The sequence below is a fragment of the Cydia splendana genome, chromosome Z, assembly GCF_910591565.1.
Source record: "Cydia splendana chromosome Z, ilCydSple1.2, whole genome shotgun sequence".
NCBI lineage: Eukaryota > Metazoa > Arthropoda > Insecta > Lepidoptera > Tortricidae > Cydia > Cydia splendana.
Window position 1 is genome coordinate 27871472 of NC_085987.1, and position 17500 is coordinate 27888971.

A 17500-nucleotide genomic window follows, 5' to 3' on the forward strand; every position below is an offset into this window, starting at 1 on the left:
TACTATTATATATTTATGCTATTGATAGAAATATAATATCAAGAGACTTATTAAAACCTAAGTTTCTTTGTATAATTTATTTATATTTTATATTACATTTAACATATGCGGTTGTTTCCAGCGCCAGTTGGCCCACAGTATCCGGCCATCCGGGACACTACGTTCACTGCTCGCGTTGGGCAACCGACTTACCTTCCTTGCCCTAATCTCGAGCCGGGCGCGACAGTCGAATGGAGACGTGAATATGCTCCTCTCGCTCCGGGTGCCAGGGCCAATGAGGTAGGCCACGTGATAAAGCAAACGACACTTTTTGACACCTTACCGAAAGAGGTGGCAACTGATATTATCACGCTGTCCGTAGATCGTGCGACCATATGTCAGAGACACTTCCATAACCTAGCACAGTATTAGCATTTTCCTGAAAGAAAACATTATGAAAAAAACTGTAGATGGTTAATAAATAAATAAAAATCTGAACACGCACTCTAGCGTCTTGACAATAGAGGCGTGTTCAGATATTTGTGAGCACTTTCGCCGCTCCAATATGTCTGATGGCTTTAATTAGATTAACTTCCTATACGTTGATAGCTATGAGATGTATACTGACATAGATACAGATGATAATTAATTAATGACTTGTCTCTCCAATATACTATCATAAATCTTTTAGATTTCATTTGTTTGTCAACTGTTGTGCTTAAATAAAAAGTGACATCGTTCCAGGCCAACTTGTACATAAATCCAGTGAGCGAAGCGGACGCGGGCACGTACATATGCCGCGTGAACAACGGGCGCACCGTCACGGAGGGGCGCGTGGTGCTGAAGGTGACGGGCGTGGTGCCGCAGTTCAACCGCTTCAGCTATCTGGCTCTTCCCAACTTGCCGGATGCCTACACGCAGTTTGACATCGAGATCTCTTTCAAACCTACTGGTAAAATACATCTGACTTATTTGTTCGCTCAGAATATTTAGATTAATTTATTTATACATATGCTTGCTTATTTAATAACTTATATTGCTTGATTATTTAATAACTTTGTGTGATTTGATGGATTTCGATAAGTATGACAACACATGACAGCAGTTCACCGGTAACATTTTCAGCCCACCTTATGTATCCTACCGGCTGCGCCATATAATAGTTTTATAATGTTTTAACAAAACAACAGTCACGTTAACATGACGACATCTTTTATTCTAAGTAAGTGACCACAGATAAAGCAACCACAGATACTATAAACTATAACAATAATATTTACTATAAGTACTTAAATCATCGATGACCGAAAATATTGTAGATACCGGTGGATTGAAGATATACACTTAGTGTATGGGGTCCATAGGCCTTAGGAAGCGGGAGGGCTCGCGCAGCAACCTAGCGTTCTGGCGTGGGGAGAGTGTGGGGGCTCATTCCACTTACTCTATATCGTGCGCAAGCTGTACCTATGTTGTGATCAATGGAATAGCTGTAAACATGCACAAATTTTCGCAGATTCCGACGGTCTAATTCTCTTCGACAATGGACGAACTGGCACATTCGTAGCCTTAAGGCTGTACAGCGGCCAGCCAGAGATGGTGCTCGATGCTGGCTCCGGGCCAATCACAGTCATGGGAGACCGACCTCTGCAACTTAACACATGGCATACAGTTCGTCTGAGCCGAATGGACACTAAAGGTAAATTTTTATTATATCGTAGACCTGCATAACCCAAGTTTTGGTTAGCAAAACAAAATTGGCATCGAAACAAAAATTGATGTAAAAACTTACTTTTTTTTCAGTATCAATGAACGTAGACGACGCTGGACCATTTACCGCCGTGATCCCGACACAGCTCGCTGTAATGGATCTCAACAACCCGCTGTACATCGGAGGAGTACCAGACAACTTGCAGCTGCCAGCCGCACTGGCAAATACACCAGGGTAAGCAAACAAATGTGATTTGACCATCCTCCGGTTGCCGTGAAAAATATGGCGCAACACAGCTCCATATAGGTACTTCAGCTGTCAAACACGGGACATGTTTTTTTCTTAGACTTCGATTCTTTTTTATATGTATAATGTAGGTTAGTTCATCATAACCATCATAAATTGTCAATTACATACCTACGTCACAATATTTTCAACTTAACATTCGCAAATCGTCGGGGATACTTATTTAGGTACTTATACTACCCAATCCCGCACGAGCGTCACTGCAAAGTGAATTCAAATTTATGTAGAACCGAAACCCTTTGAGTCCTATTGCTTGAAGTCCTTTCCTTGAAATTATATTTCAATTGTACTATAAATATAAATAATCCTTAAATTCATCGATTTTGTGACGATTGTCTTGTTCTAGGTTCACCGGCTGTGTGGGAATGCTCATTTTGGGTAAACAAGAGCAGGACATAATGGCGAACAGCTACAAGTACGAGGTCACGGAATGCGATTCATGCTCGCCTAACCTTTGCTTGCACGGAGGCGTGTGCCAGGTAACAATATGTCTACCAGGTAACGATCCGTCGACAGTCATAACTATACTGTGTAGGTACAGGCAGTACACAGTACACGTTGGGAGTAACAATAGTTTAAAATTCCTCTTAAATTGTATATTTATTTTTATGAATGGTTTAAAATTAAAATTGTTGGACCATAGGTCCCTACAAGAATCTATTTCTTCAAGGTGTTTCTCCTAGTGTGTGTTAGTCTTCAATTTCAGGAAAAATTATGAATAATTTCAAGAGAATCTAGCAACTTCAAAGTTTATTCTACAATCAATGTTCAGTCCGTTTTAAAGGTATTAAAGGCAACTGTATTTGATGTTCAGGAGGCTCGCAACGAGCGTGGCTACGTGTGCCTGTGCCCGGCTGGGTACGCGGGTCAGAACTGCGACCACACCGGAGAAGGCTGCCGTCCGCACATCTGCGGCCCCGGCAAGTGCACCGAGGTCGGCGGCACCTACAAGTGCTCCTGTCCGATCACACACGCTGGCCATAAGTAAACATCCAGTATTTCTTATACACAACCGATTGATTTGTAATCTTCTATGTGTAATTGGCCTGATGACAAATTTTGAAATCCCTTTTAATATTGTCGGTACATTTGTATTGGTTCCGAAAAACACAATATTTCAGCTATACTCATAAGATTTAACATAAATAATTCCATTTTATAATAGCTAGTTTAAACCTCGCGCGAAAACGCCTCGCACGCCATTTGTGACGTCATAAATTAGTTGGTGGTAAGGTGGTAGACATTGTTTACATACTTATAGTTACGAATTTCCCTTGAATCCGAATGATATTGTTAATTCAGCACCATATTATATTACGATTAGGGATGATAAATACATTACAAAAAAATTTCATAATAACTCATTTTATACAAAAACTCTCACACGGTTGCAATTTAAGATGAATTATTTAGATACATGTAAATTTTGAGTGAAAATCACCGAGCGCCGGTTTTACTTTTTAATTTTTTCTAATTACGACAGCCAACATGGCAATGATAGTTCCATTCTGCCAAATAATGAAAAAAGTTTTTTGGTGAAATATAGTATTATTTAGAATTTTATTTATATAATAACAAATAAATATTTACTTTATATCGTGTAGGTAATCCAGTTTTTTTGGACATAATAAATATTTAGTGGCGAAATAATAAATTTTTGAACCTCCAAACTCTTTGGTGAGGACGTAATGGATTACAGTCAATGAGGTTGTCTATGTTGCTCTAAGAAATATGTCATGGATTGATGACGTCAATCCTTAGCTCGCTTCTTATTCGCGTTTCAGTCAAAATGGCCGATTGGAGAATTTTGCACTTTTATTTTATTGAATATATTAATAATCCTAATGTTTAATCTGAGATTGGGCCATTTTTTAGAATCGTATTAAAATATATGTTTCTTTGAATTATTTCCATGATTCTTTGTTACTGTCATCAGGCCAATTGTAAAATTAACCTGCTTATCTACAACATAATTTCGACAGTGAACCCGTAGGTACCTTGTGCCCTGTACGTAAAGGTGTCAATGTTTTTCAGCTGTGAACGCCAACAGTCCATCGAATACCCCGCGTTCACCGGCAGCGCATACCTAGCGATCCCAGCGCCGCCGTCCAGTCGCTCGCTGTACATGTCCCTAAAGATCAAGGCCATGAGCCCGGTCACCGACGGCATCATCATGTACTGCGCGGAGTCTGAGCAGGGGCACGGAGGCTTTACATCACTCGCCGTTAAAGATCAACGTCTGGAATTCCGCTATCAAACGGGAGACTGTGCGTATTACAAGTATACATATAAACAATAAGTACATGCATTGTAATAAAATTTTCACCACTCAAGCTCGTCAAGGTTCTCTTTATTCTTCAAAAACTGATGAGTACCTAAGTTGCATTTTATCCACGAATGGGGCAAAGTAATATGATGCAAATTTTGAATTACCTATGTACCTAATCTCCTCATGTCTTCTGGTAGAATTTACTTTTACCTAAGTGACAATTTTGAACGAATATTTAATACCGTTCATTTGGTTTTGTTTTCTAATGTTTTACTGATAGTATTTCCCTTGCGTTGGTGTGATGAAATTTTTTCACTCGATAGGAATGTGCCTGGCCTGCAATATTAGCACGAGGGGTCAAACAACAACTTTCCCCCCTTATAAAACAAATAACTATTGATTTAACGTATTGGGAATCATTGTAAAAATAACAGTTTTTGAAGTTCCTATTTAGTTGTAAGTACTTTATAGACCGCGACGTGTAAGTGACTTTGGTACACTTTTTGTAGCATATCAACCCGCCGTCTTGGCCAGCCAGCGGCTGCTCCGTCCCAACGAGTGGACCGACGTGACCCTCACGCGCTCCGGCCCCACAGTGCGCTTGACCATCAACAGCGAAACTGTCTCCAATATCCTTCCTCAACCCAACCAACGTGGGGTAAGCTTGCTCATTATGGAACATTATAGAAATCAAACGTCCTTTCCTGAAGGCGTCTAATAAGGTCCGTCTAAGAAGCTAAGTTGGCACTGATTTGAAAAGAACACTGGTAGTGTAATTATAAACGTTATATTTTCATAGAAATTCGACATTGATGATGTCATTACCGCACTTTTGTGATATCAAATGTCATACAGAATTAACATAGATCAAACTATTCTATGATAGTTATAAATTTGCATAAGAAACTGAACGTTCCTGGCAGCGTACTGTTTTGTACTATTTTTCGTATGCTATTACAACTTAGCTACATTATTAATAAAATCGTTACTTTAGCTATCTTCATGTTTGAAATATTTTTCCTTATATAAAACATTATAAGTATTGAAACTATATTTACAGGAGCTTCATTTGAAAACGCCCATGTACGTGGGTGGCGTGGACGACTCGAACATTGTATTGAACAGGAATGTGGAAGTGACGGGTGGATTCAGCGGATGCATCAAGGACGTATGTCGCTTTTCAGTTTCTTACGTTTAAACATATTCACTAAAACTTCAAAAAACGTTTTCTCTAAAATTTAAATGTACACTCCTCCAGTTTAAATAGATCTAGGGAATGAAATTATAATAAAAGCATAAAATCCGCAACGAAACCAAACTTTCACACTGTACCTACAGCTCGGAATATTTGAGTACACGTACTCAAAATGTACACGGTATCATATTTCAGGTGCTGGTGCAAGATAACGCAGTGAACATCGTGAACGCGTCGATAATCTCCGCGAACGTTCAGGAGTGCAGCAGCTACGACCGCGGAGACATCCCCGACGAGCCTGAAAACTCAGAGGTAACATGCCGCACTTATTTTACATTAATTACGTAAACAACCGGCTTTACCAGTTACCTTGCTTCCCTCTACGCGGGGTAGAATTAAATAAAACCGTCCAAAAAAAATCTGAGAGTTAAAATAACATAACTAATATATTTTATTACTAACCAACGGTTAGATATTCCTAACATTATCACATTAATATCTACACTTCTACAGGACTTGGGCGTTTGCTCGCGCTGCATGAACGGCGGCCGCTGCCCTCCTGGTGCGACCTCGTGCCAATGTCCGCCCGGGTACTCGGGAAGATACTGCGAGACACGCGCCGCGCGCTCGCCCTGCAGCCCTAACCCGTGCATACACGGCACCTGCCGGCCCGCCACCCGGCAAGACAGGTTCAACTACACTTGCGATTGCCCGCTTGGATTCGGTGGCCAAAACTGTCATATTAGTAAGTAACAGCTAACATATACATAAACTAGAAGTACCTATTCATAGAATGTCGTTTGAGATTATTTTATAAATGTACTAACACTTATTGTAATTTGTTAATAGCGGTGTAAACGCGATAGCAGATACTGTGTTTAGCATGCGCGCATTCATCGCGTAACAGTATAGTTAGTGGTCCTATCTATACACACGTTGTATTCTTCTTAAGGTTCTTAAGAGGATTCACATGTCACGTGTGCGTAATGTTTCATGTGTGATTTAAAATCCGCAGAACTACAACTTCACCACAGCGTTGGATTCGATGGCAATGGCTACATCGAACTGGCGGCAGATAACCTCCGCTACGACAGGTATCCCGTGGAGTTCGGAGTCGCTGTCGTTACCACCAGCTCGGACGGCGTTCTGCTCTATCAGAGGGAGACCAATGCCGGCGAAAGAGGAGACTATGTTCTTTTGCGATGTAAGATCCATTATTAAATATATACCTATGTACTTTCAATTATCTTATTAACATAGTCATATAGTTCTTTTATATGTATGCTGCTGCTGCGTGCACTTTAGATGACGAATAGTACCTACCTATAATCATTTATTTCATTTAAAAGTTGTTTAATTGGTGTACAAAAGTCAATGTATATCCTTGCAGTGGAGAACGCGCGTGCGGTATTGGAATTGGACCTTGGGGATGGACCCATCACTATGAGAGAAGACTTGGTGGATGTGAGCGATGGCGAACGCCATGTGGTACGTACCCGAAATATTATATCATGACGTTCATTATATAAAAAATATTAGATAATATACCTAAGTAATATGTTAAACATTAATTTCGAGACGCATAAGTATTACATAAATCTATTTTCCTCCATAGATCGCAGTTAGAATATATCAAAATAAACAAATAGAACTGAACGTCGAAGAAAGAAAACAAAGCCAAATATATCCGGGATTGACGGGCGTCATGAGTGCCGACTCCAACATATACATTGGTGAGTTGAACACTATTCATAAAATTAAGTCTCTATCTAACAAAAATTAATGGTAAATAGACTTGTAACAAAACGATAATCGATATATTTAGACGTTTACGAATAATTTTTTTGGTATTCAAGCACTCGTGTGATCTTATTATTAAACGTGCTTCACTCGTCATAAACCAACACTCATTATTTAATTGCTTTCATAATACAGTAGCCACTTAAACTATTATTATGATATTTGTTGCATTCGCCTAGTTTTTAAATCTGACGTATATTATAGGCGGTATACCCGACTCGCTGAACAAGTGGCATTACCCCGGTATGACGGGCTGCTTCGAGTCGATTGAGCTCACCAAGAACTACCAGCAAAGATACACCGTCAACCTCGATACAGCCGCCGTTGCCGGCCGGAACACCCAACGATGCAAGGAGTAAGTACATCAGTTTTATAACTATATTTATATATACTAATTTTTGATTGAGAATGAAGCGTGTCGTTAAAATACCAGGCATAATGCATAAAAATACTTCATTATACTTATCTCGTAAATAAATACTATAAAATAGTCGGTTTATGAACGAGTCACTTGTATTTAATTTATTCGGATGTATTGAAACAAATTATGCATGTTTCTTATTCATAACGAGCAATACCAACGAATTTTCCTAAATCGATTAGGGTATTCCGCATTGACTCTTCATATTTCGGCTCTTTCATACCATTTCTCTACTACAAGTATTTGATGTATTAAAACTTTTTATTCAAAAAGAAGGTGCTACTTATATTTACTAATGTGTACTTAAAAAAATCCTCTTGGTTCTAATACATTTTTTTCATTCTAATATTTTTCACGCGGCTTGGATAAACAGCTCCATCTTCCCCGATGTGTATCCTTACTTCGAAGAGATTGATGTATTCGAATCTCCTCCACCTCGATTCTATTTTAATGCGAAATTAGCACTTAGTCCGAACCTTTTCCTTCAATTGATCACCATCCCATCCTTCCTGTACCACTTATAAGCTGAGCTCTAGGTACTCATGCTACGACTGAAGCAGGTGGGTTTATCCATTGTTGTTAACAAAGAGTTATTTACAGTATCAGCGTTGTAAAGTCTTGCAGTATAATAATCCGTGGCACATACGCACGTCACGTGCGTCGTGCGTCGTGGGGGCCGATTTTTGAATTTCGACCGCTCAATTTCGTGTATTTCGTTCAACAATATCTCCACTACTAGGCATTTAAATTCTACTAATAGAATTGAAAACGAGTGGTCAATACCACTCGATTCCAAATTTCTATCGCTCGTATTTCAAAAATTAGCATTTCGCCGTTTTCCGCCGATATTCGAGTGACGAAATCGAGTGATCGAAAGACAATTCGCCCCCATGGAGGGCTGAAGTAGATGCTGCAAGTAGGTTGCCAAGCGCTAATGTGTGACGATCACCATTCATTACTATAGGCTGCTATAGGTACAAAATCGAAAACTTAAGGTTGACATTGACAGTTCACTACCACAATGTGCCGTCTTGTTGTCAACTGGTTGATTTGGAAAATGTTATCCTGGGGCTGGTCAACAAGGGGATCAGTTAGCGCACTTTCACTGTCACTTACTCTTTTGAGTCTTTTGTTATACTTTTTAATAATAAAGTAGTGTATATCATAATGGGCAGTAAAAGCTGCTAATCTAGCAATTCATATATTATTTTTTACACGTTTCCTGCTTACTACTCCTCCTAGTTATTGTAAGTAAGTTTAATTTAACGTTTTTTATAACCCCCCCCCCCCCCCCCCCCCCCCCCGCGTACGTAACCGGAGTTTTCGTAACCAGAATTCGATCGAAAACCTTTTCGGTCTTGTACGAAACTTGTAAAATATATTTTGTTTTTGTACGAAACTAGGGTCAGTGATACTTAAATACCTACAGTACTAAATTTGAAATGGTTTATCAAGTAGTTGAACGATGTTTGCTTACTATATTCTTTGTAATTATGACCTACATTGATGGATTAATAACCAAAGATTTGTTATTTACAGCAGGCGCAATTAGGAGACATGAGTGAGCGGCGTTGACAGATTCGCCACGAAATTTCACGAATTTTACGGATACTGATAGATATAATGATATAGACTTATTTTTTAATTGTTACATGTAACTAACAAGAACTATGCCGTATCTTTCGTATTTTCGTTAGCAAAGGAGGATAATGATTAGTTTTAGAACTTAGTTTTGGATTTTACCGCTGATTATATTGTATTCATAATTGTACATCTCCCTTTTCATTCAGATATATTGCCTACGAGGTATTGAAATTAGCTATACATATTTGTAAAATTAAAGGCTCCTTTACAATATATAACCTAACCTAACTGAAGTTAGTTAAAATACAAAGAAAAAAAATGTGTAAACCCTGGCGTAATTTCTATTACACATCTAACTTAAGTAGCAAATGTCAGTAATGTATGTTAACGTAAATAAGAAAATACGGCATCAAAACTAGGTACTTAGTATATGTTATATACTCGTACACGCAAACAATTGTCAATTGAACAACATTTTAATGTTAATCCTTTTATTCGTGAAATAAGCTAGCCCTGCTAGACACAATGCATTATAAGCTATGCAAAGATTGTAAAAATGATAAACGATGCTTCTCCTAAGTAATTTTGTAATATTTTTAAGTCAATGTCAACGGAAATTCTGAACAGAAATACAGTACTACGAGAGGCTATCGGTATTCTTAGTTTTTGTAGGGAACACGAACGAAGAAAATAATCGACCGAATTGAGATGAGTATGTGAGTGTGATTGGTACCTATAGACAACCGATAGCTGTTAAAACAGGTAGTATTGTAAATAGTTAAACTTGTATAGTAAGTAATTATATTGAACTATTCAGGACAATACTGCTAGCTTAGTTATCTAGTTAAACAAAATGTTAATGGTTATTGAAAATGTATGTGAACTATTAATTAAATACTTATTGCTTAATGTTTATGATGGTCGATCCTGTCATCATGTTATGGGTGCTTGTAGAAGCACGACGATTTTGGTGCCATAAGATTTTAATAAATCATTATATATTGATATGTAGATAGGAAAATTATTCAATATTCTCAAATTGTATGTGTTAGTTTAGCTGTCTAATCTAACTATTACTGATAGAAGTATAATTATCAAAAGTGAATCCAGTCATCAGTTGGCCTTGGACGTTCGCATCTCGGTGCCCAATTCCGCTGTTTCTAATTTACTATTAACTATCACACTTAATATCTTTTTGTAGTACAACTAAATCATTTTTTTTAATAATTATATTATTTTAGCAGCAACTTACGATGTAAAGAAAATATTGTGCCAAAAGTGATAGTTTATTCCCTCATTATTATTTGTCACTGCCATTTTATGTTGCATTTTAATTCAATAGGTAATAGGTAAAGTACGAGTAAGACATATTTGTCCTTCGCTGTCTAGAACAACGAATATTCTAAGTTTAAGCTGTTTTGTAACTATTTTCTTGGATTTACTGAAAATATCTTATGTTAATAATAATTGTGATGGCATTTAACTTAATTTTACTTCACCAGTGATGGTTGCACTAATAAATAAGCTTAATATTACGAGTGGATATCAACAGAATATTAAACTGTTGAAATCGATGAGTTGTTGTGTTAAAGATAATTAACAATAAATTTACATATTATGTGTATAAAATAAATATGAGCACTGAACATATTTAAATAAGCTATATTAATAACATACACATGTTAATGAACCAAATTCTGATGCAGATGGTCTTTTGTTTCTGGATGTTAAGATAACGATTGCAACTAACGAATAAATAATACAGTGTATGTTACAGTTTTTTAATTAACTTGACCCACTAATTGGACGCGATCATGACCCAACCTCAACCCTTGAGACGGCTTAAAAGGATGTTTGTCAAGCAAGTCAAATTACGGTTAAGTTACCTAATAGGTACCGTCAACTGTAAAAATATAAGATAAGATAATAAGATAATAATTTATTTCATTTCAATCTTAGTTGGTAAATACATAGTGGTCGAGTCCTCCTATTAGGTATAAAGTACCTGTATCAGGAGACCTCGCTCTTCCTGATTACATTTTTTAAAATCTAATCTAAGAAAAGTTAATGAAGTTAACATTATAAATTCTATAATGAATTAACAAATTGGTAAATTGTACAAAGTTGACAAATTTTACATTATTTTATTTTAATTATGTTTATTAATATTACATAATATTCTTAAAGCTACTTATTCTTACAATTATTTTACATATATCTATTTAGGCAGCATGTATATGAGTGTGTGTGTGTGTGTGTGTGTGTGTGTGTGTGTGTGTGTGTGTGTGTGTGTGTGTGTGCGTGTGTGTGTGTGTGTATGTGTGTGTGTGTGTGTGCGCGTGTGTGTGTGTGTGTGGGTGTGTGGGTGTGGGTGTGTGTTTTTATTTACGAATTATATCCTCGGTGGCTTTATAGTCGAGCGCACTTATCCATTTCATTATTGTTTTTTTTACATTCATAATTATTTAGCGGGTGTATATTAAAATCCTTATTTATCATGTTATATATAATTGCAGATTGTACCTCGTATTGCCTCCTTGCAAAGGCAGATTTACATCTGGGCTCAGGTACAACTCTGTGATTCCTTCTTTGGGTTACTAGATTAAGATTAAGCGGTATAGAGCTGTAAAGTTTTAAAGTTACAGAGGTTATGTACAGCTTACGCATACTAAGTGCCTTACATTGTGCATACAGTTCTGAAGTGGGGTAACTTCGTGGCTTAAAATACATAGTTTTTAGTAGGTACCTTTGCCCTCTCTCTACTTCCAGGTATTTAGTTTTGTCTGCGGCTCCCCAGACTGGTATGCAGTATGACATTATCGATTGCGCTAGCGTTGTATATAGTTGTTGTAAAAGAATTGTATTCGCTACATGTCTTAAGATTTTAAATAACCATACTAGTTTTCTTACGCGAGCAGTTATGTATTCTATATGTTCGTGCCAGGATAGTCGTTGGTCAATGATGATACCTAGGTATTTCGTAGATGCTACTTTAATTAGAGGTGTACAGTGGCAAGTTGTGTTATTTAAATAGTTACATCCGTGAATTCTTAGGTTAAGATTTTTATGAGGTTGAGTTCTAGAATTTTTTGAGAAGCAGATATAGTTACATTTCTCTTTATTTAGCGTAAGTAGATTATCTTTGAGCCACAAGCTGATCCTGTAAAGGCCCCTCTCGGCAGCGTCAAAGGCCGATTCCCAGTTCGGTCCATCAAACAAAACTACAGTATCGTCCGCATACAAAATTATGTGTCCATCTTGGAGTAACTTGTCAGCCAAGTCGTTTATGTAGACAAGAAACAGGGTCGGGCCCAGGACGCTGCCCTGAGGGACACCAAACGTCACTTCTGCGTCCGTGCTAGTGTAGTTTCCTATTTTGACGCTTTGGGTACGGTCCCGGAGGTAGTCATCCAGAACATCCAGCGGCTTGCCCCTGATGCCATAACGTTCAAGCTTGTTTACAAGAGTGGGAAGAGATACCGTATCAAATACCTTTTTTAAATCTAGGAAAACAGCAAGAAATTTTCTTCCATTTTCAGTTACTTTACAGACTGTGGATGTTAGGTTTAAAATGGCATCTTCAGTTGATTTTTCTTGACGGAACCCGAATTGAAATTTTGAAAGTAGGTTATATTCATTAAAGTAGTTAATGAGCCTTTTATTTAATATTTTTTCTATAATTTTTGACATTGCTGTAAGCACCGATATTGGCCTGTAGTTATTCGGCTCTGTTTTCTCCCCACTCTTGTAAACCGGTGTAACAAGTGATTCTTTAATAGTTTGGGGAAGACACCTTGAACGAAGCATAAATTTACTAGATGACTAACCACAGGGGATATTATAGTTTTACATGTCTTTAGGAATTTTGTGGGTATCCCATCAATGCCAGGTGCGCTATCAGATTTTAAGGTCATTAAGGTATTTTCAACTTCCAAGGGATCCGTTTCCATTAAGACAAACGAATTGGAGTTGTTGTTACATCTAGCACTATTTTCAGTGAGTATATGAGCAACATTATCATTGGTAGGGATTTCTGAAGCTAACTTTTTCCCAATGTTAGTAAAGAAGTAGTTAACTTGGTTGACGGCGTCTAGGGGATCCGATTTGTGTTTGAGTCTTCGAGCAACACGGAAGGGAGGCGGCATTCGCACTATTTCCCCTCTGCCGAGGTACAAGATTAGCGCGTCAATCTAATCTAGCGCGGGTAATAAAACTAGTTGCACTTGGATTTTTCACTAGACCGAGTCCAGACGCGCGCGTGAACACTGCTGCACAAAAATGCCTGTTTGCTCGGTTTTTTGTTATAAAAAGAGGTCGGGGACATCAAATTTACAAAAAGAAAGTGTTACATTTCAAATGTAATATTTTTTTTTACATATCATACGTTTAATTACATTCAAACACAATTATTATATTTTAGTCTCATGTAATTGTTGGATTTATCGATTTTGCTCGCACAGTACAAATTGCGGATCGGTCGAGCGACAAATCCGACTTCTCATCTCTCAGAATACAATATCATACTTCAACGAAAATGTGTTAGTGTGCGTGTTGTGACGCTTGTCACTCGTCCGTACACAAAAAGAGATCGAGGTTTGCAAGATTTTGTCTTTGACGTGTGTCATTTTCTATGTATTTGTGTCGTCATTACAGATTGGATTTTGTATGTAAGTGTGTGAGAAGTGCGACTGTGTGCACCTCTCCCCCCGCGAAAAATGGCAGAAAGATTTGTACGGTGAGATATCGCTTGGGCCCCTCCCTTCCGATGTGTCGGAAGCCGGTGTTGCTCGAAGGTTTGAGTAACTCAGTATTGTCTGTTTTTATAGCCTTGTAATTGGTGATGGTTTTAATCGATGTCCAAAGAGCTTTTGAGTTTTTCTTTGTGTTTTCCAGCAGATTGCGGTCATAAGTACGTTTAAGCTTTTTTATCAAATTAAACGTGACATTCCGGTACCTTTTAAATGTGACCCTCAGGACCAAAAATATGGATGTAGCCAACTTATTCCCATAAAAATATGTCCCATAGTTCTTAATTCGCTGACATAAGAACTATGGGATATATTTTTGAGATGATTTCTGCACCCATATTTTTACAGTTGGTACCTACCTACACCAATTCTTTATAGTTCTTCCCGTTTTATTAAATAGGAATTGGGTCAAAATATAACTACTACCGACGTTTTATAGTGCTTCATTTCATGCATGGTGCGATTAATTTATTATTCCCAAACATTTTATTTATCTTTTCATAATTTAAAAAATAAGTAAAAGCTTAACGGAAGATAACGGATTTTTAAATCTATGAAAGAATAGTACCTATTGATAAATTGCTCAGAGCTCCGAATTGCATTTGTAGTGGTTGTGCCGTTCGCATGAAAACGAACATAATATAAGTTTCCTTTTTTTTTAAATTAGATTACATACCCTTACTAAGTGGAATAAGTACCTGAATATATACCTAGGTATATCATTTTTACGGCTCCGTACCCAAAGGGTAAAAACGGGACACTATTACTAAGACTCCACGGTCCGTCTGTCTGTCTGTCACCAGGCTGTATCTCATGAACCGTGATAGCTAGCTAGCTAGAGTCTAGACAGTTAAATTTTCACAGATGATGTTTTTCTATTGCCGATAGGTATAACAACAAATACTAAAAAGCACAGAACAGGTGGACGAGTCCGACTCGCACTTGTCCGGTTTATTTTGCTTTTAGTCACTATTGTTTAAATCTTCATCTGAGCTGTTGTCAAGTATTTTAGCAAACACAAAATTACCTTGTAATAAATATAGAAGGGGTTATTTTTTTCATCGACCGCCAATTCAGTAAATTACTCTCAATCTGAACAAATGTTTTTAAATAACTAATTTTATCGATACAAGTGTATGAAATAATTCTACACAGTAGCCACGATCAGCAAAACAATGAAGAGCTATTTTTACACTCACGTTGTTTACTGAATCAACTATCGACGTAAAACATTTCCATTTCATATTTTATATATAATGTATTTTTATCAGTATTCAATATAACAATATTGTAGTCGTATAACTACTGAAGAAAAATCCGTTTGGTTACCACCAACTCCGTTTGGTGGGAACTACTTAAACTATAATATTTTTTGGACCCATGGTTCAAAAGTTAGAGGGGGGTGGGCACATATTTTTTTTTCTTTCGGAGTGATTATTTCCGAAAATATTAACTATATCAAAACATGTTTTTTGGAGACTCTTATTCGTTTTGATATACATATATAATATAGCTATAGGTATATAGCAAAAAAAAATGTATGGATCAAACCCTAAAATATATTTTATAGTTTTTATTTTACCATTCTGTCGCAATGCATGATTTATGTATCCCTGCCAATTGCAGCTTTCTAGCAGTAACGATCACGGAGCAAAGCCTCGAACAGACGGACAAACAGACAGACAGTGCGAAACTATAAAGGTTTCTAGGTACCCTAAAAAGAGGTTCAATCAAATGTATTTGATTTTCAGAGTAGTTTAAAATTTTAATGTAAAATAATAAAATTATTAATTATTTTAATAATAAAATTGTGAAGTCAACTACTCTTGGATACAAATGCTGTCGTCATGGCTACTTTCAAACGTATCTTTGTCATTTCAAACACGATTACTCCCCGGAGTGCCCGATTTGTCCTGGAGTTGTTGAAGACGCACGCAAGAGCACGTGTTTTTTGTGTGCCCCCGTTTCCGTAGCAATGCTCATCAAAGACTTCCTGGGAGGGGCCTAATATTTTTGCAACTAAATTGGTTCAAGTAGCGTTCTACATAAAGAAAGAGCCAGAAGGAAAGAAGCAGCGGCTTGAACCATATAAAGAGCTAGAACGAGAGAGCACCCGCGAAGTAATACCTGACGACGGTTTCCGTGAGGAAGTGGAGGCCGGAGAAAGAGAAGGTTTTATATCTATTGAATATCTGAGTCCTGAATATGCACGCACGCGTCGGTATTTACAAAAATAGACGTTTGTAATTAAACTAAGTAGTATGTGTAGAAATAAAGTAGATAGAAGTCTGTGCAGAAAGAGAAGAGTCATAGAATGTATGGGTTCCCTTACATTCGCAGACTCTAATACAACAGATGAATGATGTGATATGTGTGTGATGGTGATTATGGATGGATATGGTACTGCAATAAGAAGGACTCGTGTCTTCTCAAACTGTCTCTTTTTATTGATCACAATGTAACAATAGCCGCACCCAGACTAGTGAGTTAATTTCTCCATAGGAACGATGTGTTGCGCTTATTATATTAATATCATTTATTTCATTGGGTCTTGAACTCTTTGTAATAAGTGTGCTCTGATACCTTGTAGACTACAAGCATCCAACCAGTTGACACATTTTTTTTCTACGTCATAATATATGCTGTTTGGTATCACCGTAACGAAAGAATCCACGCTGTGACTTTGAATCACGAGAAAGTCATTTCTTCCTCTCGTTTCAACGTACGGTTTTCCCAATAGTTCAGATTGGCTGCTCCGTGCCAATTTATCTAGTTCCTTTTCTTCAACCTTCTCTTTTGCCAACTTTTGCGGCGAGACCACGGGCGACTCCACGGGCTTTTGTAGCTGTCTGATTGCTGGTCGATTGCCATGGTTGCTCTTTGGCCTAGATGGCTGTAACGACTTTTTATCTATTTTAACTGATTCCAACATTTTTTCAATTAAACTAGTTCTACGCATAGTTAGTGCTTGAGAGTTTACATTCAACTTATGGGGCAGAGGCAGAATTCTGAGAGCGGTTGCTAATTGCACCACTACAATACTTTTTAAAATCCACACCTGAAATTTGATACAGCAATAATTGAATGACTTTGAATGACAAATATTTAATAACGTTCATTGGGTTTTAGTTTGTAATGTTTTACATTTAGTATTTTTATCGAAGATATTAAAAAAAAAACATTTCATTTCATTGTGTGCGGTGAAAAAATTGTGAGTCATTCTGGAGCAAAGTTTGTTTAACCCTCCGAGCATCGAAATCCTCGCAACGCTCACTTACACTTTTCGATTTAAGGATCGTTCGCTTCCTCGGGTATCAACTAGATGTTAAACAATGGGTGCGGTTCACTGTATATAACAACTATGGATATATTATTGGTCGATATAACGATCAACAGATATAATTTATTAGATACATACATACGAATGACATATTTTTATCAGATATATCTCTCATACAGTATAAAAGGTATTTGCTATAATATCTTTCAA

The 17500-nt window shown here is 37.3% G+C and overlaps 1 protein-coding gene and 1 long non-coding RNA gene across 2 annotated transcripts in view; one reads left to right on the top strand and one right to left on the bottom strand.

Annotated features, from left to right (window-relative positions):
- The window catches only part of LOC134804691 (basement membrane-specific heparan sulfate proteoglycan core protein-like), a 185765-nt gene extending 174734 nt beyond the window's left edge, over window positions 1–11031 (top strand). Inside the window, exons 62-77 of the mRNA XM_063777814.1 lie at window positions 122–279; window positions 724–931; window positions 1493–1675; window positions 1780–1921; window positions 2340–2472; window positions 2808–2977; window positions 4028–4260; window positions 4772–4920; window positions 5323–5430; window positions 5653–5769; window positions 5971–6202; window positions 6473–6661; window positions 6848–6945; window positions 7073–7190; window positions 7462–7612; window positions 9218–11031. Coding sequence (XP_063633884.1) covers window positions 122–279; window positions 724–931; window positions 1493–1675; window positions 1780–1921; window positions 2340–2472; window positions 2808–2977; window positions 4028–4260; window positions 4772–4920; window positions 5323–5430; window positions 5653–5769; window positions 5971–6202; window positions 6473–6661; window positions 6848–6945; window positions 7073–7190; window positions 7462–7612; window positions 9218–9230 — 2402 coding nt within the window. The 3' untranslated portion in view covers window positions 9231–11031. The remainder of the gene's footprint in view (window positions 1–121; window positions 280–723; window positions 932–1492; window positions 1676–1779; window positions 1922–2339; window positions 2473–2807; window positions 2978–4027; window positions 4261–4771; window positions 4921–5322; window positions 5431–5652; window positions 5770–5970; window positions 6203–6472; window positions 6662–6847; window positions 6946–7072; window positions 7191–7461; window positions 7613–9217) is intronic.
- Window positions 1–17500, bottom strand: part of LOC134804946 (uncharacterized) — a 371780-nt gene that overhangs the window by 140239 nt on the left and 214041 nt on the right. The window lies entirely within an intron of this gene.